The sequence below is a fragment of the Gadus macrocephalus genome, chromosome 6, assembly GCF_031168955.1.
Source record: "Gadus macrocephalus chromosome 6, ASM3116895v1".
Classification (NCBI taxonomy): Eukaryota; Metazoa; Chordata; class Actinopteri; order Gadiformes; family Gadidae; genus Gadus; species Gadus macrocephalus.
Genome location: NC_082387.1, coordinates 24601898 through 24626792, shown reverse-complemented (window position 1 = coordinate 24626792; position 24895 = coordinate 24601898). Strand labels below are relative to the sequence as shown.

General features: G+C 47.8%; 2 protein-coding genes and 1 long non-coding RNA gene across 12 annotated transcripts in view; all 3 read right to left on the bottom strand.

Annotated features, from left to right (window-relative positions):
- ago3a (argonaute RISC catalytic component 3a) overlaps nucleotides 1–14769 on the bottom strand; it is an 18378-nt gene extending 3609 nt beyond the window's left edge. The window contains exons 1-15 of one of the 2 annotated variants that reach the window (XM_060053156.1): nucleotides 14026–14769; nucleotides 12319–12496; nucleotides 11629–11749; nucleotides 11307–11515; nucleotides 9913–10049; nucleotides 8706–8840; nucleotides 7981–8068; nucleotides 6601–6748; nucleotides 5625–5744; nucleotides 4886–5029; nucleotides 3288–3421; nucleotides 2007–2191; nucleotides 1125–1284; nucleotides 746–836; nucleotides 1–3 (exon numbers count right to left, since the gene is read on the bottom strand). The exon at nucleotides 1–3 is cut by the window's left edge and continues 192 nt beyond it. In XM_060053156.1, coding sequence (XP_059909139.1) covers nucleotides 1–3; nucleotides 746–836; nucleotides 1125–1284; nucleotides 2007–2191; nucleotides 3288–3421; nucleotides 4886–5029; nucleotides 5625–5744; nucleotides 6601–6748; nucleotides 7981–8068; nucleotides 8706–8840; nucleotides 9913–10049; nucleotides 11307–11515; nucleotides 11629–11749; nucleotides 12319–12496; nucleotides 14026–14044 — 1872 coding nt within the window. In that variant the 5' untranslated portion in view covers nucleotides 14045–14769. The remainder of the gene's footprint in view (nucleotides 4–745; nucleotides 837–1124; nucleotides 1285–2006; nucleotides 2192–3287; nucleotides 3422–4885; nucleotides 5030–5624; nucleotides 5745–6600; nucleotides 6749–7980; nucleotides 8069–8705; nucleotides 8841–9912; nucleotides 10050–11306; nucleotides 11516–11628; nucleotides 11750–12318; nucleotides 12497–14025) is intronic. The other variant, XM_060053157.1, reaches the window with a different exon arrangement.
- ago1 (argonaute RISC component 1) overlaps nucleotides 1–24895 on the bottom strand; it is a 43205-nt gene that overhangs the window by 9847 nt on the left and 8463 nt on the right. For 4 of the 9 annotated variants that reach the window (XR_009525969.1, XR_009525968.1, XM_060053150.1 and 1 more), the window contains exons 8-19: nucleotides 24471–24618; nucleotides 23448–23567; nucleotides 23194–23316; nucleotides 22933–23066; nucleotides 22471–22655; nucleotides 21722–21881; nucleotides 21508–21598; nucleotides 20214–20408; nucleotides 19622–19756; nucleotides 19409–19510; nucleotides 18677–18876; nucleotides 18351–18455 (exon numbers count right to left, since the gene is read on the bottom strand). Coding sequence is in view for 6 of the 9 variants with exons in the window: in XM_060053150.1 (XP_059909133.1) it covers nucleotides 18351–18455; nucleotides 18677–18876; nucleotides 19409–19510; nucleotides 19622–19756; nucleotides 20214–20408; nucleotides 21508–21598; nucleotides 21722–21881; nucleotides 22471–22655; nucleotides 22933–23066; nucleotides 23194–23316; nucleotides 23448–23567; nucleotides 24471–24618 (1698 nt within the window). In the remaining 3 variants the exon portion in view is untranslated. Of the gene's footprint in view, nucleotides 1–15154; nucleotides 18456–18676; nucleotides 18877–19408; nucleotides 19511–19621; nucleotides 19757–20213; nucleotides 20409–21507; nucleotides 21599–21721; nucleotides 21882–22470; nucleotides 22656–22932; nucleotides 23067–23193; nucleotides 23317–23447; nucleotides 23568–24470; nucleotides 24619–24895 lie in introns of those variants that run through there. The other 5 variants (XM_060053152.1, XM_060053153.1, XM_060053154.1 and 2 more) reach the window with 3 other exon arrangements.
- LOC132458945 (uncharacterized) lies at nucleotides 13014–14019 on the bottom strand. The gene is made up of 2 exons (XR_009526046.1): nucleotides 13732–14019; nucleotides 13014–13683 (listed from the first exon to the last, which is right to left on the bottom strand). It is a non-coding gene; the product is annotated as an uncharacterized LOC132458945 (long non-coding RNA).

The following is a 24895-nucleotide window of genomic DNA, read 5'->3' as shown; positions in this document are numbered from 1 at the left end:
CACCTGGGGAGGGGTTCCAGAAAGATAACACGGTTTAGTCCTCCGGCGCCGACATGGAGAGGGCTGCCCCCGACTGTGGACTGCAGAGACGGGGCCTGAGGCGGTTGGACTTTGTTGCTGCCTTCTGTGCCAGAGGAGCTACTATAATAATAATAAAAATGTTTATTTTATATAGCGCCTTTCTCAAACTTGACTCAAGGTCCCGTTACAGATTCATGAGCCCACACGGACCAAGACAGCACAACAAGAAGTACAAGCACACAAATACAAATTAATAATATTGGGGTCTGGGTATGGTACACATCAGAATCCAAACTTGCTGTCGGGGCACCCATATTTCCTGTCTGCGTTAATGTATCTTAATTAGTTCTGTCAGTTAAACGCGTTATTAACGGCGTCAACGCAAGACAATTTTAATGGCGTTCATTTTTTTTTTCTTTGGCTCAAAACAAAGAAGCAGTAGCCTGACTGCTATGTTCAAGGCAGTATGTTTGTATGTTCATCGTTTAGTTGCACTATAGGCTTTTTTTTGTATCGTCCTGTTTTGATCAGTATATGCCAATGTTGTTATCAATAAAAAAACATTTGCACAAGGCAAGCCGATTTGCGATTAATCATGAGTTAACTATGACATTAATGCGATTAATCGCGATTAAATATTTTAATCACGTGACAGCACTAATCTCAATGCATATAAACCATGCGAAGTCCCACATGACACATTAGGGTTAGCCGGTTCGCTCACCGCTGCAATGGAGGGCTTCTTGCCGTCCCCAGCCGGGGGATGTGTGACGTCGGCTCCCAGGAAGATAACAGGCTGCTGGAACACCGAGGGCCTGCCAGACACACATTACAACATTACAACCTGCGTGCTGATTGAGTTAGCATAATAGTAGCAGAGTTACAACCCCCATGCCAACATACTGAGCAGGAAGCTAGCTGACCTAGGAGTTAAAACCTGAGATGCTAACTGAGTTAGCGAGAGACTAGCCGGGTGCTAACATAGTTGCAATCATCCTAGCAGAAACTCCATGCGAACAGACGGAACACGATGCCATCTGTACTACGAGCAATAAATGAGTTGGCGTGATGCTAGCTTAACCTCCGTGAGGGGGGGTACTGACCGTTGGTGAGGGACCAGGATGTTGTTGATTCCTCCCAGCTTGACGTTGATCTTGAGGCAGAGGTTGGACAGCGTCTGGGGAGACGTCTTCACCACGTTCTTCACCTGGACACACTGCGTGGCCATGCCCAGGAGGGTGTCTCCCACACGCTTCACCTCCGCTACACACGCACACACACACTTCATTTACTATACTCTCCAGAAAAGACTAAGCCAAGCCTGACAACAGGTTGTTTCTGAACTGACTAGACCAGGGGTCTCAAACTCGCGGCCCGGGGGCCAATTGAGGCCAGCGGGATGATATTTGGTGGCCCCCTGCTCGACATCAAAGTCTAGTGTTAATGCGGACCACGCGTTGTTGTCAAATGCACATTTTTGCTGAGTGGCGTGCCACGCTATTTTATCACTTGTGATAGGGTGACCAGATGTCCCGGTTTTGCCGGGACAGTCCCAATTTTGAGTTGGGTGTCCTGAGTCCCGACAAAAGCCAAAGGACGCTAAAATGTCCCGGTTTCCACCAACCACTATGAAATGTCCCCTGTTGTCAGCGATTACATAGCCAACGTGATCAAAATATAGCCCGATCATTAACTTAGATTGGGTCAGTTGTGCACCTTTTTTCTGTGGAATAATTGATGCGGCCCAGCCTGACCCAGGCTCTACCTCCAACGGCCCCCAGGTAAGTTGAGTTTGAGACCCCTGGACTAGAAGGACTAGTTTCTGGTGCTACCCACTGTAGACAGGGTTCTTTTAAGTCTTGTTTAGAGGTGGTTTATGACTGTAGATGGGAGTCTTTCTGGGTTAGTTTGAGTGGATTTCTGAATGCAGAAAGGGGTCTAGACTGAGTTAGTATGTATGTAGTTAGTATGATGTGGGTTCTGACCGTAGACGGGGGTCTTCCCGGGCAGGATGACGATGATGAGCTGCAGGCCGGCGTAGGTGTTCTTCAGGTGTCTGAACATGGGCTCCACGCTGTCGGCCCCCTGGGCGTACTTACAGAAGCACGGCTGGCCCTGGATGGGCATCCCAGCATCCTTGGAGATCTTACGCAGCTGGTCCGTGAAGCCCCTGCAGCAGAAGCAAGCTACTTCAAATACTATACTACTGTTATTATTCAGTATTTGCAGTTTCCATCTATCTCATGAAAAACTCATATTACTAAAGTACTATACTTAATTAACACTTGCTTAACCAAGGTTATTTTTTACTATACGCCTCAAATACTACAATATTTACACTTATACTTAATCTACACATAATTCCTCAAACTGGTTTAATCAGCAAAAAGTATGAAATGAGGAGTGGAGTGTAGAAGAGAGGAGGAGAGGATTGTAGAGGAGAAGATTGTAGAGGAGGAGAGGGGAGGAGAGGTTTGAGGAGGAGAGGATTGTAGAGAGAGGAGAGGATTGTAGAGAGAGGAGGAGAGATGAGGATTGTAGAGGAGAGGGGAGGAGAGGTTTGTAGAGAGAGGAGGAGAGGATTGTAGAGGAGAGAGGAGAGGATTGTAGAGAGGATTGTAGAGGAGAGAGGAGGAGAGGAGAGGATTGTAGAGGAGAGAGGAGGAGAGGAGGAGAGGAGAGGTATGTAGAGGAGAGAGGAGAGGATTGTAGAAGAGAGGAGGAGAAGATTGTAGAAGAGAGAGGAGGAGAGGAGAGGATTGTAGAGGAGAGGAGAGGAGAGAGGAGAGGATTGTAGAGGAGAGAGGAGGAGAGGAGAGAGGAGGAGAGGAGAGGAGAGAGGAGAGGATTGTAGAGGAGAGAGGAGGAGAGGAGAGGATTGTAGAGAGAGGAGGAGAGGAGAGAGGAGGAGAGGAGAGGATTGTAGAGAGAGGAGGAGAGGAGAGAGGAGGAGAGGAGAGGATTGTAGAGAGAGGAGGAGAGGAGAGAGGAGGAGAGGAGAGGATTGTAGAGAGAGGAGGAGAGGAGAGAGGAGGAGAGGAGAGGATTGTAGAGAGAGGAGGAGAGGAGAGAGGAGGAGAGGAGAGAGGATTGTAGAGAGAGGAGGAGAGGAGAGAGGATTGTAGAGGAGAGAGGAGGAGAGGTTTGTGGAGGAGGGAGAGAGGATAAGATTGTAGGGGAGGGCAGAGGAGAGGATAATAACAACTGAGGAGGAGAGGATTATAGCGGCAGGAGGAGGAGAGGAGCGGAGGGAGGCGGCTCCATACTTGAGGATCTCCTCTCGGCACTGTCTCTGCGTGGCGAAACAGGCGATGGCCCACATCTTGACCTCCACCCCGGTGTGGAACTGCTTCCCCCGCATGTCCCACACACCCTGGCTGGGGGTCGCCACCGTACGGCTCTGAAACCACAGACACCGCAGGCGTGTCACACACACACACACAGCAATACGTGCACACACACACACACAACATCCACACGACACCAAAGTAATGCCCCCCCCACACACACACACACACACACACACACAGCCACAACGCCCGCACACACCGCAGTCTTATCACATACATACCAATACTAAACACGAATGCTGACACATACACACTCACACACCAGGGATACCCCCCCCCCATATACACACACACACACAAATACTGACCCACACAGACACCAGTCATATCTTTACACACACACACACACACACACACACAAATGCTAACAGACACACACCAAAATTATATCACATACATACTCACACACGCCAATACAGACACACGACTGGAGATAGAGGTGCCTACTCAGCATGATGTATCCTAACTCACACACTGATTCCAACATTTGTTTACAACCAGAAGAAAAACTTACTTCCTGAGGGGACACACACACACACACACACACACACACACACACACACACACACACACACACACACACACACACACACACACACACACACACACACACACACACACACACACACACACACACACACACACACACACACACACACACACACACACACACGATGTAGCATGGAGGCTTGGTTAACATTTGTATGCAAAACAAGTCAAACAAAACGTACTCAAAACAATATCATTACTATCACAGCTTTAACTTAACAAACAACTTGATTTGATCAGAACCCATTTTTTATTACAACATGCTAATATGATAAAGATAATACTGACTTGCTAACAACAGGCAAGCATACAGATAGATAGACAGAAAAACATCTGTAGGAACTGGGTAGGCAGTTAGTCAGAGAGACAGGTGTCAGTACCAGGAAGACGGACAGATACATGTAGGTACCAGGTAGTCAGCCAGAGAGGTAGACAGACAGGTGTAAGTACTAGTTAGACAGGCCGACACATGTAGGTACCAGGTAGTCAGCCAGAGAGGTAGACAGACAGGTGTAAGTACTAGGTAGACAGGCCGACAGATGTAGGCCCCATATAGTCAGACAGAGAGGTGGACAGACTTACATGTGTAAGTACCAGATAGACAGATATGGAGAAAGACAGGTGTACAGACAGGTGGCAGTACCAGGTAAACGCACAGACACATGTAGGCACCATGTAGTCAGACAGAGAGGTAGACAGACTTACAGGTTTAAGTCCCAGGTAGACAGACAGGTTTACAGACTGACAGGTGTAAGTACCAGATAGACAGACAGACACATGTAGGTAACCAGGTAGTCAGATGGACAGGGAAACAGTCCGACAGCTGTAAGTACAGACAGACGCATGTAGGTTCCAGGCAGTCAGATAGACAGGTAAACAGTCTGACAGCTGTAAGTACCAGATAGACACATGTAGGTTCAAGGTCAGGCATACAGGTAGACAGACAGACAGACAGGTGTAGGTACCAGGTAGTTTTCGGTGCTCACCCGACCTCCATACTGCAGCATGGGTGGGGGCAGCACGCGCCCCGTCACCTGGGACATCTCGTCCCGCACCTTGAACCTGAACTCCTGGACGAAGGGGTCCGCTTCGTAGTTGGCGCTGCGCACCTGAGGTGAGAACCAGGGGAGAACCCGTGGGTCAGGGCCTTTGGATGAGACACCTTGGTCCACACATCATGGAAGTAGTGAGGGCATTCCTGTGAAATACTATACCCATACTTTCCTGCTACCAGGTTGTACCAGCTTTTCATGTAGAGGAGATGAGTCGTATGGCAAGAAGTTTAACACAAATTCTGTCAACATTTTTAACCGACACCAGTGTGTCGTGCATTATAATTCCTTGAATGAGACATTATAGAGCTAATGGTGGGGGTAAAAGAAAGAAAGAGAGAGAGAAAGAAAGAAAGAAAGAAAGAAAGAAAGAAAGAAAGAAAGAAAGAAAGAAAGAAAGAAAGAAAGAAAGAAAGAAAGAAAGAAAGAAAGAAAGAAAGAAAGAAAAAACGGAACTAAAGAAAGAAAGAAAGAAAGAAAAAACGAAAGAAAAAACGAAACTAAAGAAAGAAAGAAAGAAAGAAAAAACGGAACTAAAGAAAGAAAGAAAGAAAGAAAGAAAGAAAAAACGAAACTAAAGAAAGAAAAAAACGAAGAAAGAAAGAGTAAGACCCCACCCGCCCACTAGGGGGGGCTGGTCTCCACTACTCACCAGCCGGCTGATCTCTTCCTGTCTGTCGGGGGCAGAGCGAGCCGTGGCCTTGATCATCGTTGAGGTCTGGTTATCAGTCAGCTTCTTGATGCAGCGCTGGCCTGCTACAATGTTACACACCTGAGGACACAACAACACACCTGTAACACCTGCTACAATGTTACACACCTGAGGACACAACAACACACCTGTAACACCTGCTACAATGTTACACACCTGAGGACACAACAACACACCTGTAACACCTGCTACAATGTTACACACCTGAGGACACAACAACACACCTGTAACACCTGCTACAATGTTACACACCTGAGGACACAACAACACACCTGTAACACCTGCTACAATGTTACACACCTGAGGACACAACAACACACCTGTAACACCTGCTACAATGTTACACACCTGAGGACACAACAACACACCTGTAACACCTGCTACAATGTTACACACCGGAGGACAGAACAACACACCTGTAACACCTGCTACAATGTTACACACCTGAGGACACAACAACACACCTGTAACACCTGCTACAATGTTACACACCGGAGGACAGAACAACACACCTGTAACACCTGCTACAATGTTACACACCTGAGGACACAACACACCTGTAACACCTGCTACAATGTTACACACCGGAGGACAGAACAACATACCTTTCACACCTGCTACAATGCTACACACCTGCTACAATATTACACACACACACACCTGTAACACCTGCTACTATGTTATACACCTGAGGAAAGAACAACACACTTGTCACACCTGCTACAATGTTACACACAACAACACACCTTTAACACCTGCTACAATGTTAAACAACTGGAGACGCACACCTTTAATACCCAGTTATGAGCCGAACCCACAAACTAGTTATGAAGCTAGTTTAAACCCTGTTAACTTAAACCTTAGTACTGGAAGTAGTTAGTGGGGGTGGGGGGGAAGGGTTGGATGGTACTCTTACCTCCAGAGGCAGGTAGGTGTGTTTCTGCTCCTGGCCCACCTGCAGACAGGGCAGGTGGGGGTACTTCAGCTGCAGGCTGTACTTGTCTTTGAAGTACTGCGCCACCGTGCGCTCCACCGTCTGCCCGTTCTCTAGCTGCAGGGGGAAGCTGAGACAAGGGAGAGGCGTTAGCAGAATGGTCTGGGTTCAACTCCCGTCTAGACAGAAGGCCTGTAGTCTGGGTTCAACTCCCGTCTAGACAGAAGGCCTGTAGTCTGGGTTCAACTCCCATCTAGACAGAAGGCCTGTAGTCTGGGTTCAACTCCCATCTAGACAGAAGGCATGTTGTCCTGGTTCAACTCCCTTCTAGACAGAAGGCCTGTCGTCTGGGTTCAACTCCCTTCTAGACAGAAGGCCTGTAGTCTGGGTTCAACTCCCATCTAGACAGAAGGCAGGTTGTCCTGGTTCAACTCCCTTCTAGACAGAAGGCCTGTAGTCTGGGTTCAACTCCCATCTAGACAGAAGGCAGGTTGTCCTGGTTCAACTCCCTTCTAGACAGAAGGCCTGTAGTCTGAGTTCAACTCCCATCTAGACAGAAGGCAGGTTGTCCTGGTTCAACTCCCTTCTAGACAGAAGGCCTGTAGTCTGGGTTCAACTCCCATCTAGACAGAAGGCATGTTGTCCTGGTTCAACTCCCGTCTAGACAGAAGGCCTGTAGTCTGGGTACAACTCCCTTCTAGACAGAAGGCATGTTGTCCTGGTTCAACTCCCGTCTAGACAGAAGGCCTGTAGTCTGGGTACAACTCCCTTCTAGACAGAAGGCAGGTTGTCTGGGTTTAACCCCCGTCTAGATTGACAGCAGGTGGGTCAGAGGGTAACTGCTTGTTGTGATGTGGAAGCGTAGGGACTCCAGTTCAAGGAGAGTTCCCTGATATTACTATTGCTATTTCAGCAGACTCTTTTTTTCCGAAGCGACATACGAGATCAGACACAGGTCATAAAGCAGCCAGAGGGGATATGGCTAAACACCCTAACCACTAAACTATCCTTCCTCACGCCGTTTCATCCTTCTCAAAGCGCTTTTCTCAGACGTCTTGAAATGGAAGATAAAAGCGAGACTGTCTCTTTAAATGATTACTCATAGTATTAGAATTTATTTCCCGGAAGCATGACACATTGCCAGATGAGAAGTACGGTGAGTGCAGCGGAGAGAGGTAAAAGAACCCTTACATCCAAACGTAGCCCTGATGAGATGCTAAAGCAACAAGCTAACACATGACTCACTACTGAACACAGCCGTTTTGCTCATGGTGAATTGGCGTTAATGTGGTCGGTCTCTGGCTAAGCGCGCACACACACACACACACACACACACACACACACACGCACACACTGACTCACGTCTGGTGGCTGGCCGGGCGGCGAGTGACATTACACACACGGTACTTCCTCCTCATGGTCCCACAGTGGGTCACCTCTACCTTCAGACCTGGAGAGACAGAGAGACAGTTACCATTGCAGTACTTAAAAAATAAAAAAATAAAATAAAAATATCACATACAACCTGCACAAAACTCCACAATACAAATTCTGAATTTTTTGGGGAGATTACATTTAACATACATCACGAATATACACAGACTGTGTTCCAATGTCCATAGTTCCATGAGTACACTTAAATGTAGTACACTATCCGTACTCACTAAGTGCTCTAATTTTCAGATGTCAGTGTTGTTCCAAATCGAATACTCTGCGTTGCACTGACCGGAAATTACGATCACGACTGCCGCCGCGGCTCCTCCCCCGCAATAAACATCCCGCTTTAGACGGTGAAGTCTTTACGCCTAGCAGCTATACAAAGCTATAAAAGCTATACAAACTACAAAATGACTCCATTAATGCAGGCTCCGTGGAAAATGCGCCGACTTTGGCTCAGCCTGGCTCCGCCCTCTTCCGCTACGTAGCCAAGATGGCTGCCGTTGAGTACGAAAAGTGTACATCAATCCGCACTTTGCGGTTTGACCGTTTTGAGTACACCTTCCGGGTCCTTGTGGCACACTTATTTTCGCCCCCGATCGGAATCGGAAACGCCCTACGTACTCAAACTAAGGCCAGTAAGTACGGACCTTTGATCTCCTTGGTGAACTTGACCCGGTGGGAGTCTGTGAGGGGCCGGGGTTGCTCATCGATGTTGTGGATGTCCAGAACCTCACACATGAACCGGACCACCTGCTGGGCCTTGTAGAACGCTGTGGCAGACACTACACACACACACACACACAATATAGATGAACACATTTCAAAAACAACACTCCCAAAGACTTATGTTTTCATATTGTTAGAATGTATATACAAATGAAACTGCAGTGGTGTTCTTATAGAGGAAATAGGAATATAGATCTTCCATCTTGTTTATTTAATTGTTAGAGTGCATCTTCATAAAACATTCTCTTTGAGTGTTCAGGAATTTGGCATAATGTAACAGCTACAATTATTTATGTGAAGGTTGTAGCACGCTGTGTAACACGGCAAGTCGAGAAGTGACATCCTCTTTTGGTTTACCCCAATGCTTATAGGGCGTTTGCATACAGTTTGCATCATTGTTTACATGTTGACCTGCTATTAACAGACACTCTGTATTCATTACTTTGGGCGAGAGATGAATACAAGAGAGATTTAGTGTGAGATAGGACTGATAGAAAGAGTATGATGGATAGAGAGACAGAGATAGAGACTAATGGACGGTGAGAAAGCGGGAGATTCTTTCTTCGACCTATACCGTCACACACACCCCCGTCTCCACGGTAACAGCTGGCCCCCATAGAGCCAACGATCAACGTCCCACTCCTCTGATTAGGGCTGGGCGATTCATCAAATTTTGATTGCGATTTCGATTTTAGCGTCAAACATCACAAAATTAACATAATCGAGTTTAAAAAAAAAAGAAAAAAATATATATTCTTTTTTATGTTTTATAGAAAGGGCAGAACAGGTGGATACATATCTGAATATCCTTTTAGATTGGAAAATTTTCTTTTGACCTTTTTTAACCAGTTCTCAGTTACAAAAAATAAATCTGAATAAATACATGTTTTCAATCTAAAAAATAATCGTTTGAATATTCGTGATTTCAATATTGACCAAAATAATCGTGATTATGATTTTTCCCATAATCGAGCAGCCCTAACTCTAACATGACCTCTGTTTCTCTCCCTCTTCAGATTATGTATTTAATGATCAATGATGCCTTAATTGATCAGGTGGTGTATCCATTGAACAGGTGACCAGGCGATGTGTTTCTTAATGAGGTATTTGTTGATCAGTGGACCTCACCATCGATGTTGAGCATCATCTTCCACATGGCGGGGCGGACAGACTGATGGAAGCCAAACCACACCTCTCTTCCCCCGCCCAGCGGGTGGTCATAACCTTCTGGAGGGGAGAAGAACGAACGGCCCACGGGTGTGTACCTGCACACACACACACACACACACACACACACACACACACACACACACACACACACACACACACACACACACACACACACACACACACACACACACACACACACACACACACACACACACACACACACACCTTTTAGGACCAAACAAAGAGAAGTGACCTTAATACCCAGAACCCATCAGTCTCCTCTGGGGCTCATCTTGGTCACACCAGCATGGACCATGATAAGAGTCCCGCACTGAGGAATAAGAGAGCTGCGTGGTGTTGACAGGTCTTTGCTGGCGGATAAAGACACACTACAGGGGCGGAGGCAAGGTAGGCTTTGGCGTAACACTGGGTCTTTTTTTTTTTCCTTGAGATCAGAGACCTCACATTGGATTTATGATGGAAATTGATGCCATGGGTGACGCATCATACAGAGGATAAAAGTTCTGGGCTAAGCAATGCTTAAGATATTATTACGCCTCGTTTCCACATACGTACATTCTCGTATGCGATCCAACCGTCTCCGACCGAAAGTCCATTCATTCCTATGTGATTCTCCGTAATGTCAGTTTTTCCTCCGAGACTCCTCCCCTCCGTAAAATCTCTGTCCGGTATGTCCGTAATATACGTTCAAAAAAATGTAACTTTCGCCGTCGTTTTACGGAGATACCGTATGAAAGTTTTTCACAAAACAAGCAAATACCTGGCAGGCCAAACTCCTCGCCGATCTCTTTCCAAGCCTGGTTGGTTTTGTTTTTATCTCTGTATATGTCGATCCTCATGTTCCAAAGTACCGGTCTCCTAAAAACGGCCATTATCATACGCTCCCCCATCTTTTTGGCTGTCCGTAAATAAATTCATGTCCGTACGTAAAACACTAGCGACCTCTTCCGTAAATTGACGGAAGCACGGATACGAAAAACATACGTATGTGGAAACGAGGCGTACGGAAAGGGTCAGCATCAAAGCAACATCGCAAATACGTGTTCACAGGGAGCGTCTAAAAATATCAGGCTTGGTGGCAATATCCCTTGGGTTCTTTTCAAATAGTTTAACAGAGTTCATGGTTTTAGTAACAAGGCAGCAGTCACCAGGTAACCTAATGAGGCCACCTAACCAGGGAGTGGACAGGAAGGTAACAAGGAAGTAAACAGGAACCATACCCAGGAAGTCAAACACAGGAAGTAAACCGTTGGGTAAACAGGAAGAAGTAATGACTAAATCAGGAAGTGAACCGGAGGCGACCCGTCAGTCCGTAAAAGGTTACAACGTACTTGATGGAGGGCAGGTGTCTGAGCACCACGTCGACGGCGTGAACAGGGTTGGTGCTGATGGGCTTGTCCAGTTCCAGGGGGTCTGGGGTACCGTGCCCCGCCAGCACATCGTGCAACGTGTGCCAACTCACGTTGGAGACCAACTTAATGGACACCTTGAAGGGACGGTCTTTCCCCCCTTCCCCAGGTAGCGTGACATCCAGGTCCACCTGCAAACGGGAGGAACGTGGTCACAGACGATGTAAGGAAATACATGTGTGGGAGTGCGCGAGTGCGGGAGTGATTGAATGGGGAGAGTGACCGAGTCACTTGAGTTTCTCACCCCAGCTGCTGCTAGAGGTAGAGGGTTAGCCGTGTACAAGCTCCTCTTCCCATCGTAGACGGGCCTCCGGTCCCCGAAGATGGTCACCTTGAAGTGCTTCACCATAGAGTCGACCACCTCCCTGCGCAACAAAAGGGACCGCTTCGTCAAAAGCTCTCATTCAGTCCTTAATCTGACGTGTTCTGTAGACTGTAATCTAGGATGCAATGGTATATAATCTATTCTTCATCTCGTCTTCAGCAGATTCTGCATTCTAGCCTCCAATCTAGTCCGTCTTCTGTTTAGTAATGTAGTGAATAACCTCGTCAGTAATCTAGTTTGAAATGTAATGTTCGATATACTGTAGTCTGTAAAATGGCATTTCATCACTTTTGTTATCTAGTATATAACCCAATCAGCTAACTGGTTACTAATCTAATATTTAATCTGGTCTTTAGCATAGTCTGTAACATAGGTCTGGAATATAGTCTTTTAGCTAGTATCTGGTCTGTGAACTACTCACTCAGCAGCAGCTATCTAAGCTCACCCATGTAGAAAAACACCATACATTAGCCTCTAGGCATCTCCGCGGTAGGTACTGGCTAACGGTTTCCCATTGAAATATATAATAATAATAATAATAATAATAATAATAATAATTGATCAGCATCATTTTAGCCTGCATGCATGTGAGCGGTAGCGACAGGCTACCTGTTGACCCTGCGAGGACACTTCTCCGGCGTGATGTCCACCTGGTACAGGTAGACATCCATCTGGGGGATGTCCACCTGGAAGCAGTTAGCCAGGAGCCTGATGGGCTTCCCTGCTGAACCGAAGCCCGGGCGCCTGGGCACCTGGAACAGAGCCTGGGCCTCCACCGCTACCGTTGCTGGGGGGGGGGGGGGGGGGGAATAAGAGAGACAGAGAGACAGAGAGAGAAGATTGGATTCAAAGAAACCATTAATAATTGTTTGATTGTTTTGTTTTGTTTTACTCTGCGGTACATCTCTAAACCCTGGAACTCCTCAACTTCTTTTCTTTTACAATTCAATTGAAAAAGGGGTATTTTAGATTGCACCTTTTTTAAAAAGGAAGTGACAAACGACAACATTGACTTTCTAAATGTGCGAGGGGAAAACCACTTGCAACCAACTGAATGTGTCACACACCCCTCAAGCCCCCCCCCTTCCCCAACAAAGGGACAGGTTCAAAGCAAGACACGCATGTGATTCACCACATGCGTGGGATGACGGGGTCTTTGGACCGCGTGGAGGGGAATACAGCTTTGAAAAACATGCCAGTAACAAAACTCCTGTTACTTGTTACTCTCTCGCTTCGTAATATCCCTCACTCTCTCGCTAACGCGCGCTCTCTCTCTCTCTCTCTCTCTCTGTCTCTGTCTGTAGTCTGTTTATCATAGTCGTTGCTGATGTTCTGAGAAACATATAAGATCGTTATAAATCGTTTCTTCACTAACATCTGTCCAACGACATGAGACACTGCGAACAGCAACAGGTGTACGATGACATCACATCCTGTAATGTTAACGTTTTCGGAATGGTGGGAAAGTGCAGAACAACGAACACAACAGACGGACTAAGGGGTTGTCGTGGCAACCACTGGCGGGAATCCCTGGGTTTCTGAATGGCAGACTCAACAGTGGTGGTCAAAGTGCTTCCTTAATCCTGATCCAACCCCTATAGTAAATAGAAATGTATTCCTTTTAGAACATGTTAAATGCTGACACACAGCAGCAACCATGCAGGAACACCCAGCGACACAAGGTTTCACTGGGACTCAACATGTTGCATGATGTAGCCAGTGAGTTGGTGAAATAAGTTCTTCCCTCATGCAGCCTGAAAAGAACAGCTAAGGGCTAGGCTAGGGTTACCTGATCCAATCGGTCATAACCAATTTAAGCTACATGGACGAAACAGCACCAAACATCACTCTATAACCTGTCCATATACATTTAATTATTAAAATGTTTAAGCGTAGAGTAGCGATGACTAGTAAAGTTTCACTTTGATTGAGATTTCCATCACGTAACAAGGCAAGTAAATAAGTAGGGTAGACCTACTTGTAAGAAAGCAAGTAGATGGTTGTATGAAACCTACTGACAACCACCAAACCTCCCTACTGACAACATAAACAGCCCGGTTGCTCCCTAGTAGCTGTCAAACACACGAGGAGACCTTACGGTCAACTTATAACAATTTTACATTATGTGCGTAGACAACATATTTGTAAGACTTGGTGAGTCCGTAGCAGGTAAAAACAAACCACAGCACCAGATATCTATAAATCCACAGAAGGTCTACATGCAGGAGGACATGTGAACAAGTTGTAATCCGGACAAATATTAATGCAATTCATATTCAAGTTATTGTACTGAACGTCCACTCGACAACAGTTTACCTGTTGTTCCGGTGTCCATTCATGAGGTCAGTGCCCCGGTCTCTGCCGGGACCTAAGCGGTCTGAAGCTGGGAACTCGTCCTCCGTAAGGTCCGCTGTCTCCCACGGCGATGGGCCGTGTCCTGGCGGGGCGTCCTGGCCCTCCGACCACACTCGTGCTGACTGCCACACCGGGCTCTACTGCAGTCCGTCACCGGGACTCCTATTTACCGGGCTCTATGGTGTCGCCGTGTCGGCATAGCCGTGTTTTTAACGCTCAGTGAACACAAGCTACACTTTGTTAGCCATGTCTGCTAGCTCGGTAGCCAGGCGTTGGGGGTGGGGGGTGGGGAAAGTGACTAAAACCAAATTCTATAAGAAACAAATCAGACGACACTCGCCGTCCACAAACCGTAAGAACAGCGTCCTCACATTCCCCAGACAATCCTGGAACTTGACAGTGGTTACACAGACATGCTGGTACTCCAAAACCCGGGTAAGAAACCGGGTTATAGCGATAGGTTAGGCTAGTAGGTGCCGAATAGTTTGAAGTTGTAGCGACAAAACCGCTCCTATCGCGATATGGGGAAGCTGTCACGACCCCAAGCTCATAGGGAAGCGGATTCCGATGACGCTGGAAGTCCTGAACGCGTCCAAAACATCCCGGATTGCACAGTCTAGGTTAAGATTCAGTCTAAATTCAGGTCGCGAGTTAAATCCCTCCTTGCCGAGTTATCGGTGGTTCCAGTCCAGCTGACATATCAACTCTCTGGACTCCAGCTGCTGTCTAAATATGGTCATATTTCCTCTTCTGACAGCGATGGGAAGAGGCGGGGCACTGGCGTCTGACGTCGTTCGTATCCACTCCTCCCACGTTAAATCGATATTAATCAATTCATTATTTTGTACAATTACATACGTTGGCATAATAAGCATGCAGTAATCTACAATTGTTGACCGACCATGATCAATTATTAATCGTCCTGTTGTCAAAAAAGATAAACAAATATTAACCTTTCAATCTAATGAACATAATTGCTTCATATCAATCACCATAATCATAAAAATATGTAAACAAACTATAGTAACAAGCTCTAAATCGACAAGTTAATTGAAAACTCAGTCTTATAAAACCAAAAAACAAGGCAGGATTCATATAAAAATCACATTTTATTTTCTTTGAAAAATAACCATTCCTGACAGATATAGCCTCATAATATTATTATTACAGACACAGAGTGGCCAGGTAGGCTGCTGTGTGTTGGTGTCTGGGGAAGTGCTGCGATGAGATCTGTGGCGTCGTATTGCTATCCAGGGGTCAGGGGTCGAGGGGGGGGGGTAGAGAACCCCGGTATACAAGGTGCTTTGTGGCTTCAATACGTGGACAACCGCATCTGGTTTGGGTTGTAGTAGAAGTAGGAGGAGGGGTAGGGCGAGGTGGGGCAACGCTGAGCCCAAATACATATCAGGTTCATATCTATTAATATGTACAAATCACCTCAGACACAATACCGGAACAGTAAAAGGGAGTATAAAGGCATTTCAACTACGCAAGTTCATAAACATGATTTCTTTTTTTCCTTTTTTAAAAACGTCCAAACGTCACTGCTGCCGTGGTCCCCTCGAAGCCCAGCGGGAATCAAACCGTCGGCCAGACAGGAGTCGAGTCGAGACGGGGGGGACGGGGCAGATAGACTCTCAACCTACACATGATCATAATACTAATCGACGATAACAATCATATTCATAAAAACAGGACGTAAACAAAAGGGACGCCGTCACCGCGGTGACACGCTGAGGCAGAACGACGGGCAGCTGTGAGCCGACTCAGGAGGAGGCTCAGGATACCAGCTTAGGATACTTGGAGAGTGTCTCTCATGCAGGGGGGGGGGGGGGGTCTTCAGGAGGGGCCCAGACCCTTGTAGCCAACCCCTATCTGTGTTGCTTGCATGCACACAGCGCACCAATGGGGCTGGTCTAGCACAGGCCTGGGGGAGGGAGGGAGGGAGGAGGGGGGGGAGACTCGGCAGAGAGGCAGGATCAGGAAGATGAGAGAAAGTTTGGTGTTTCGGGCGCGCGAGGAGAGGAGGGGAAGACGAGAACAGACTTGTGTTAGCTTAAGTTTGTCCTCGCTAAGGTTTGTGTTCGCAAATCTGGCGTAAGTAGGCTTGCATTAACCAGGTTTGTGTTTGCCGCCAAGTATCTCCTGGTAAGGTCTGTTTGGTGCGGTGTAAGCGTATAGGCCTACTGTTGTGTGTGTGTGTGTGTGTGTGTGTGTGTGTGTGTGTGTGTGTGTGTGTGTGTGTGTGTGTGTGTGTGTGTGTGTGTGTGTGTGTGTGTGTGTGTGTGTGCGTGTGTGTGTTCTTGGATATTGTGTGGCACATGACAATGTGCAGAGAAGCGCCAGCAAGGTGTCTGGCTAACATAGCGCTCCGCTGTGCAGCACTTAGTGGTCGCTGAGCCGCTAACAGATATAATATTAACAGAGTTGCCATAGCTAGCCCGTTAGCTTGGTTCCTCCAGGGTTCGGACATGGAAGTATGAGGGCAGTGAGGTTTTTTGAACAGACTAGATCAGATCTGGATTACCCCTCCGTCATACAGAAACTACTGGTCCTCCAGTAAAACGATCAGATGAGTAAAAAGTGCCACGTTATCCCTAAGGGCCGCCCAGGTTCTGCTCCTGGCTAGGAGTCTGTTAGGTGGCATCGTCTGGCTGGTTGAGAATGCTGGTTTAGGTGCGAGAACATCTCATACACTTGATGCTAAATGGTCCCTCTATTTAAACGCTAACTTCCTCTATGGGCTAAATCTCTAAGGGACTCGGCCAACTGCCACGCGACAGCATGTAGCCTCGATGCTATGATATGCTATATGATATGCTACAGCTTCTCCTTCTTTTCTTTATACGTAGCACTTCACGCTAGCACCACATAGGTTAATACATAGGGCAGCTTGCTAGCACCACATATGCTAATATATAGTGTAGCAGGCTATCACTTCATTTTGGCAATACCTAGAGTGGTAGGCTTGCATTGTATAGGTGCATACATAGTATTGCGGGCTAGCACCACATATGCTCATATATAGCGCTTCACGCTAGCACCACATATTCTCATATATAGAGCAGTGGGCTAGCACCCCATTTGCTAACAAACGCTGTTGTGCAGGGCTAGTGGCTTCTACATGCTAGTACGAAGTGCTAATGTACCATGACAGACTTTTGAAGGCATTTAAAACAATAATAATGATAATAATAATAATATTACACAAAAACATGAGAAAAGGTGGCGATTGATTCAGGTGATAGGTAGGGATGTGTGTAGTGGGCTCCTGGGCACTGCATTAGCTAGCCGCAGTAGCTAGCTAGCCTCAGGTATCGCCATGGAAACTGTCTAAACAGGTAGAGGTTCAGATCTCGATTCTGACCATCCCGTCCGCATTGCATCCTTACGTGCAGAGGAGTAAGCATACAATACTGTAACGTCAATAAAACCCAAAGTCTGAAATTAGATCAAATAAAAAAAGCAATAGTGCCAGAGAGTAACATTAAAAAATAACAATAAAAACAATGATATTCACAAGCGTTCTTCGATTCTGTAGTTTGTTCTGGTTTACATATGATGGCACCGCTAACCCTGGTGTAGCTAGCCACACCGTTGCTAACCGCGATGTAGCTAGCCACGATGTAGCTAGCCAAGGCTAACCGGGCTAAGCATGGTGATGGAGGCCATTGTGGTGGCGGCGGTGGTGGTCTTGGGGGAGGGGCATACTGGGGTCTGTATGCCCACTATGGGAGTGATAAAGTGGAGTTTGGCATGGGCCAGGGTCAGGGTTAGCCTGGCTAACGCCAGACCTCATCTCACTCTACATTGAGATGAGGTCTGGGAACCACACATTCATTTTCTCGTATTTGAGGCGTGGTTTACGATTGCCCGGAGCCGTTTATTGGGCGCTACGAATGTCTATCATATGAGTCTGTACGTTGCTCATAGCCAATCAAAGCCTGTTGGCAGCAGGGCAGAGACATCCTTCTTGGTAATGAAAGAGTTTAACGCCGAAAGTTGCAATTTTTTCAAAATAAACGTTCGTTCTAAACTACTTAGAACACTATCTAAGGCTGCATCGAAAGGTAACGCGTCTGCTGCCATTTTGGATCCGTAAACTACAAGCTTCGGTGTGTCGCATAGACGTCGTCGTCGTCTTGCCGTCCCTCCCCGTTCTGTGATTGGTTCCCTATCTCAGGCGAAAATCGGATCCATGGAATCCAGGCTGCCTAGCAGCGCGCAATGAAATCGCGCGCGAGGCAGCGTGGGTATACCCGGACTAGGTCAGGGTGGGTGCTCAGGCGAAGTACATGGTCCTCAGGGTGTCGTGGTGGATCTGGACCGCCTTGGCCAGCGCCTGAGGGTCCCGGCCGTTGCTCTGACCAGAGACATGGCTGCCCTCTCCACTGCACGGACAAAAACACACACACAACACACTTGGCGTCAGGCATTATGTACATTTAAATGTTATCATTGAGCAGACTGAGACAATCAATGTGTTGGAATATCCTATGCAACGGAGTTTGATCAATAGAGTTTGATCAATATACGTGAATCACTTTTATAATCCAATCATAGGTAACGTCCTCCATGAGAGGACCAATGAGGACGTGTTCGACCGTCTCACCTGTCGTGCTCCTTGTCCACCAGGTGGTAGCGGGCGCGGAAGGCGACCAGACGTGCGTAGTAGGCCGGCGCGGGGATGGACACGGAGCGCGTGCAGCGGACGTACGTGTGGCACAGCTGGTAGGTGAGGATCTGCAGCTCGTCCGCCGTGAAGCGGTTGTCGTCCCAGAGGACGTAGTAATGGGAGGGCCGACTGGTGCCCTGGAGAACACAACACAGACACACACACACACACACACACACACACACACACACACAGTAGTATTATAGCTGTGTAGTATTTAGGGGTGAGGTTTTGCAGTTTTGTCCCTGTGCAGTTGTTTAGCGGTGAGACTAATTAGCAGTGTCGTCGTGTTGCTATGTCGAAGGGTTTGTAGGGGGGTTATTATGCAGGGGTGTGGTAGTTTAGCTGTGCTCATAGCATAGTTATTGTGTTGCGGCACAGTCGAGCAGCAGTGTAGATGTGTAGCGGGCTGATGTATAGTGGTGTAAATGTGTTGCAGTGGTGCCATCTCCCAGGGCAGCTGTGTCCCGGTATAGCTGTGGAATAGTGTAGATGTGTCCTAGCGGTTTAGACACGTAGCAGCGCAGTTTTGTTGCACCGCAGTTGTGTAGTGATGTGTAGCTTGAAGCCATGTAGTTCTTTAGCGGTGTAGTTTAGTCGTTGTTGCACTGTTGTAGATCCGTTGTCGTGTATTTATGAGGCCGTGTATGTGTGCGTCAGTATGCTCACCTGAATTCCAGCGTGGCTGCACAGGTAGAAGTCGAACTCGAAGGGGTGTGTGATGCTGGTGTCCACGGTGGTTCCTGCTGGAATGTTCCCGCTCTTCCCAATCTGGCAACCACAAATCCCTCCATTATACATAACTGTACACAACTCATCGTCCACTCAACACATCACTGAATCCGAGAGGGACAGACAGTAAGACGCGTCAAGTGTACTCACTCGTTCAGACTTGTCTGCGCAGAAGAGGCGGGTGTGATGGCGTTTCTGGACCACGATGTAGGTGATGCCGGGCTGGTAGTCCTTCTCCAGCTTGATGCAGGCGTCCCGGATCGCCAGCAGCTCGTAGTGTAAGATCTACAGGAGAACAGAACTTAAGGTTAACCAGCTGATCAGACAGACCCTAAGGGAACAACAATGAGACTAACCGAGTGATCAGACGAACCAACCGTTGCAACAATCCTAACACTTACAATCAGATGAAGCTAGTGCAGCTACAACCACATGTACTGTAACTACAATCAGTATGAATGGCAAGTCAAATCACAATGACGAGGCCGCCAAGCTTTAAGCCCGTTCAAACGTTCATACATTAATTCTGCGGCACACTTGGTCATCCATAGTAACGTTCCCTTGGTCTTAAAATGTGCAAACTGAATGATACGGTTTTGACCAATCAGCCTTGTCGTTTTCCACCTCCTCTGTCTCAAAGTGCGAAGCAATATAATCTATGTAGCCATGTGGTTGACGGTAACTACTACTAAATTTCCCTCAAAACAATAACCCCAAAACAGGGTCTGGGGTGAAGCCGGACCTGGGGTAGCTGTCCTTCTGGAACCCCGTCCCGGTAGAAGATGATCCTGGTGGGCTTGAAGCGGGTGGACTTGTAGAACTGGATCAGGAGCTCTCGCACCATGAAGGACAGGTCCTCGATGATCTCCTGCCTGGGCCTCTGGACGCGGACCGTGGCGCAGTACCTGCTGGGGTGGGCGTCCATACTGCCCACCACCTGGGGAGGGATGGGGGTAAATCAGTATCCCTCGGACTGGACTATACTACTTACACTATATATTTGTTTAAGTTTACTTGTTTGTTTGGGTACTTTTTTTTTCCATTACCATTAAAAAAAAATGATGATTCATAAAAATCCCCCATAGATGAAAAGGGAGAATATTATTAAAATATTAAGAGAGTACAGATGTGGGCTGTGGGCTGCAGGTTACTTTCAAACAATGTTCAGCCCCTGCCATCATGCATAATGCTGACTAGTAGCTGAACTCTCTCCTTTTCTCTCCGATACCAAAACATGTCCCCCGTCTGAACCTCTCTCTCTCTCTCTCTCTCTTACTCACAGTCTCCTGCCAACCACACCGTAAAGGTTACGAAGGCGGAGGCTGAGGTCTACAATGATGTCATTTCCTGTTTGGGGGTAGCAGGGGAATGAATGACTCAGCCCCGAGTCACAAGTGTCTCCTCTCTGGTCTCACTTCTCTCTCGTCCTCATGTCTCCTTTTACTTTCTCCCCCTCTCTCCTCGGCCTCTCGTTAACTCCTCCCCTTCTCCTCTTTGCTCCACCCCCTCTCCCCCCCTCCTAGTTTGTTTATATTCAAACAAAAAACTCTTCTTCGTGAAGCAGCCGTAATTGTGCTATGTTTAGGTCAAAAAACAGACCGCATCATAAATAGCATCTCGCTAGCTGAGCTACACATTTGTAGTAGGCAGTTTACCACCAAGAAGTAGAATGGAAACAGAAACCGTGAATAACACTGGGATTTGAACAGAAACAAGTCCCTTGCTTGAAAGCCTAGTTAAATAAATGACTGAACTGTAAAACTATGTTACTTGTCACGACAACAACGTAATTTGAGTACTATGCTGTTAAATGAGCGGATTGTTCAAAGATACCGCCCCTCCCAGTCAGAGGCGAGAGACTTCAGATTTGAGTGTTCTGTCCGGTCTAACTGGCTCTGAAACTGTGTGATGTGAACTAGCGTAGCTTGGCTGGCTGGTGGCCGTGAAGGGACGTTGGGGGGGTGGGGGGGGGGGGGGGGGTTTGGGAGTGCATTGAAGCTACTAACAGCAGTCGTAAAGTAATGAAAGAAACTCACAGCAGTGATGGAGGGCTTCTTGCCGTCCCCAGCAGGGGGGTGGGTGACGTCGGCTCCCAGGAAGATAACAGGCTGCTGGAACACAGCCGAGCTGAGGGGAGAAGAGAGGGAGAACGATGATAGCCTGAACAGCCAGGAGGAGCAGAGGCCTGGTCAGAGGGGTGTGTCGGCCGCCGAGGGGGCAGCGGGGAGGGGAGGGGAGGGGGCCACTGACCGCTGGTGAGGGACCAGGATGTTGTTGATTCCTCCCAGCTTGACGTTGATCTTGAGGCAGAGGTTGGACAGCGTCTGGGGAGACGTCTTCACCACGTTCTTCACCTGGACACACTGCGTGGCCATGCCCAGGAGGGTGTCTCCCACACGCTTCACCTCCGCTACTCACACACACACACACACACACACACACACACACACACACACACACACACACACACACACACACACACACACACACACACACACACACACACACACACACACACACACACACACACACACACTTTGTTTACTATCACTGTCTAGAAAATACTCTGCTACACTACACTGCATTCAAACACACTTTACTGCTCTGTAGAACTAACTTTATGAGAAATACCCTCTCTTAAACCAAAGTCATCATTAACACTTTCGAGAACAAATGACCTATACCATTAAGTTCACATTATTCATATTGTTTAAAACCCCTTTTACATATAGGCCACTAAAATAATTTTTAAACCAGCTTTTGGAACCAAGATTTAAAACTAGATTAGTTCAAAGAGGTTTCCGAGTGCAGACTAGGTACTTTCTAGAAAAGATAAGAAGCTTTCTAAATTCGTTTGAGGAGGTGTCTGGGTCCATCTGGTATAGTTCCTGGTGGTTAATGGGTCTCTCTAGAGTGGTTTCTGACTGCAGACGGGGGTCTTTGTAGACTGAGTTAGAGGTATCTGGGCCTCTCTAGACTAGTATGATGTGGGTTCTGACCGTAGACGGGGGTCTTCCCGGGCAGGATGACGATGATGAGCTGCAGGCCGGCGTAGGTGTTCTTCAGGTGTCTGAACATGGGCTCCACGCTGTCGGCCCCCTGGGCGTACTTACAGAAGCACGGCTGGCCCTGGATGGGCATCCCAGCGTCCTTGGAGATCTTACGCAGCTGGTCCGTGAAGTTCCTGGGAAGGAAGCGGAACAGAGAGCGTGAGGTGGGAACCTGCCTCGACCCACTCCTACTTGATAGCATTAGCAAAGCAGTATCCCCTCCTTCCAACCTCGCTCATCTCTCCTCCTTCCCCTCTTCCTCCTTCTCCTCTATCCATCTCTCCTCCCATTCCTCTCCTTTCTCTCTCTTACTCCTCCTCCTCTCTCCGTATCTTCCCTCTCCATTTCCTTTATCATATTGTAAGGACCACCAGCATTAATGAAAACGCATCGGACGTCGTCTCCACGTACTTGAGCACCTCCTCTCGGCACTGTTTCTGCGGGGCGAAGCAGGCGATGGCCCACACCTTGATCTCGATGCCGTTGTAGAACTGCTTCCCCCGCATGTCCCACACCCCCTGGTTGGGTGTGGCGATGGCCCGGTTCTGGTCCAAGAAGGGGAAAAAACACAAGCTCGGAAGTTAAAATCAGATCGTGGTTGCGACCCCGTTCGACCCGAGTAGCGTCTAGGAACTGTAGCTCCACGGTGTGTCGCACAGCAGCTCCTCTCACCCGGCCTCCATACTGCAGGATGGGTGCAGGCAGCACCCGGCCCGTCACCTCGGCCATCTCGTCCTTCACCTTAATCCCAAACTCCTGGATGTACGGGTCCAGGTTGAAGTTGGCGTTCTTCATCTGCAGGCGAACAGAGATCAGAGGTCATGAGTCTCTGTCGTCTCTCTGTCTGGTAGTACCACCCCCGTCCACACGGGGTCGCTCACGGGAGGCGAGACCCCATCCGTGGACCAGTGGTCGCCGCTACTCACCAGCCGGCTGATCTCTTCCTGTCTGTCGGGGGCAGAGCGAGCCGTGGCCTTGATCATCGTCGAGGTCTGGTTATCAGTCAGCTTCTTGATGCAGCGCTGGCCTGCTACAATGTTACACACCTGAGGACACAACAACACACCTGTAACACCTGCTACAATGTTACACACCTGAGGACACAACAACACACCTGTAACACCTGCTACAATGTTACACACCTGAGGACACAACAACACACCTGTAACACCTGCTACAATGTTACACACCTGAGGACACAACAACACACCTGTAACACCTGCTACTATGTTACACATCTGAGGACACAACAACACACCTGTAACACCTGCTACAATGTGACACACCTGAGGACACAACAACACACCTGTAACACCTGCTACAATGTTACACACCTGAGGACACAACAACACACCTGTAACACCTGCTACGATGTTACACACCTGAGGACACAACAACACACCTGTAACCCCTGCTACGATGTTACACACCTGAGGACACAACAACACACCTGTAACACCTGCTACAATGTTACACACCTGAGGACACAACAACACACCTGTAACACCTGCTACAATGTTACACACCTGAGGACACAACACACCTGTAACCCCTGCTACTATGTTATACACAACAACACACCTTTAACACCTGCTACAATGTGACACACCTGAGGACACAACAACACACCTGTAACACCTGCTACAATGTTACACACCTGAGGACACAACAACACACCTGTAACACCTGCTACAATGTTACACACCTGAGGACACAACAATACACCTTTAACACCTGCTACAATGTGACACTGCTGAGGACACAACACACCTGTAACCCCTACTACTATGTTACACACCGGAGGACAGAACAACACACCTGTCACACACCTCTGCTACTATGTTACAAATCTGCAGCCACACACCTTTAACACTCTGCCTATTACCTTGAACAGGTATAAGAGTTATTTAACGCAGGTGGGGGGGGGGGGGCATGGTGGGTTCTCTTACCTCCAGGGGCAGGTAGGTGTGTTTTTGCTCCTGGCCCACCTGCAGACAGGGCAGGTGGGGGTACTTCAGCTGCAGGTTGTACTTCTGTTTGAAGTACTGCGCCACCGTGCACTCCACTGTCTGACCGCTCTCTAGCTGCAGGGGAAACCTGGGATGGAGTAGGACAATATGGAGTCTCACTTTTGGACTCACCTGGGCGACACACAGATATGTTCAACGCAAACACACACAGACACACACAGGGTGTGGACACACACTTGCCACCGCAGTCTGGAATTGGATCTGTGATTGTGTGTTGCCTTTTGAGTAACCTGTATTTTAGAACACCTGATATGTATTTGAATGGCGGTAATTCATTGAATCCCTCATCGTTCCTCATCATCATCATCATCATCAGCACAAACTGAACTAAAAGCCGGTAGGAG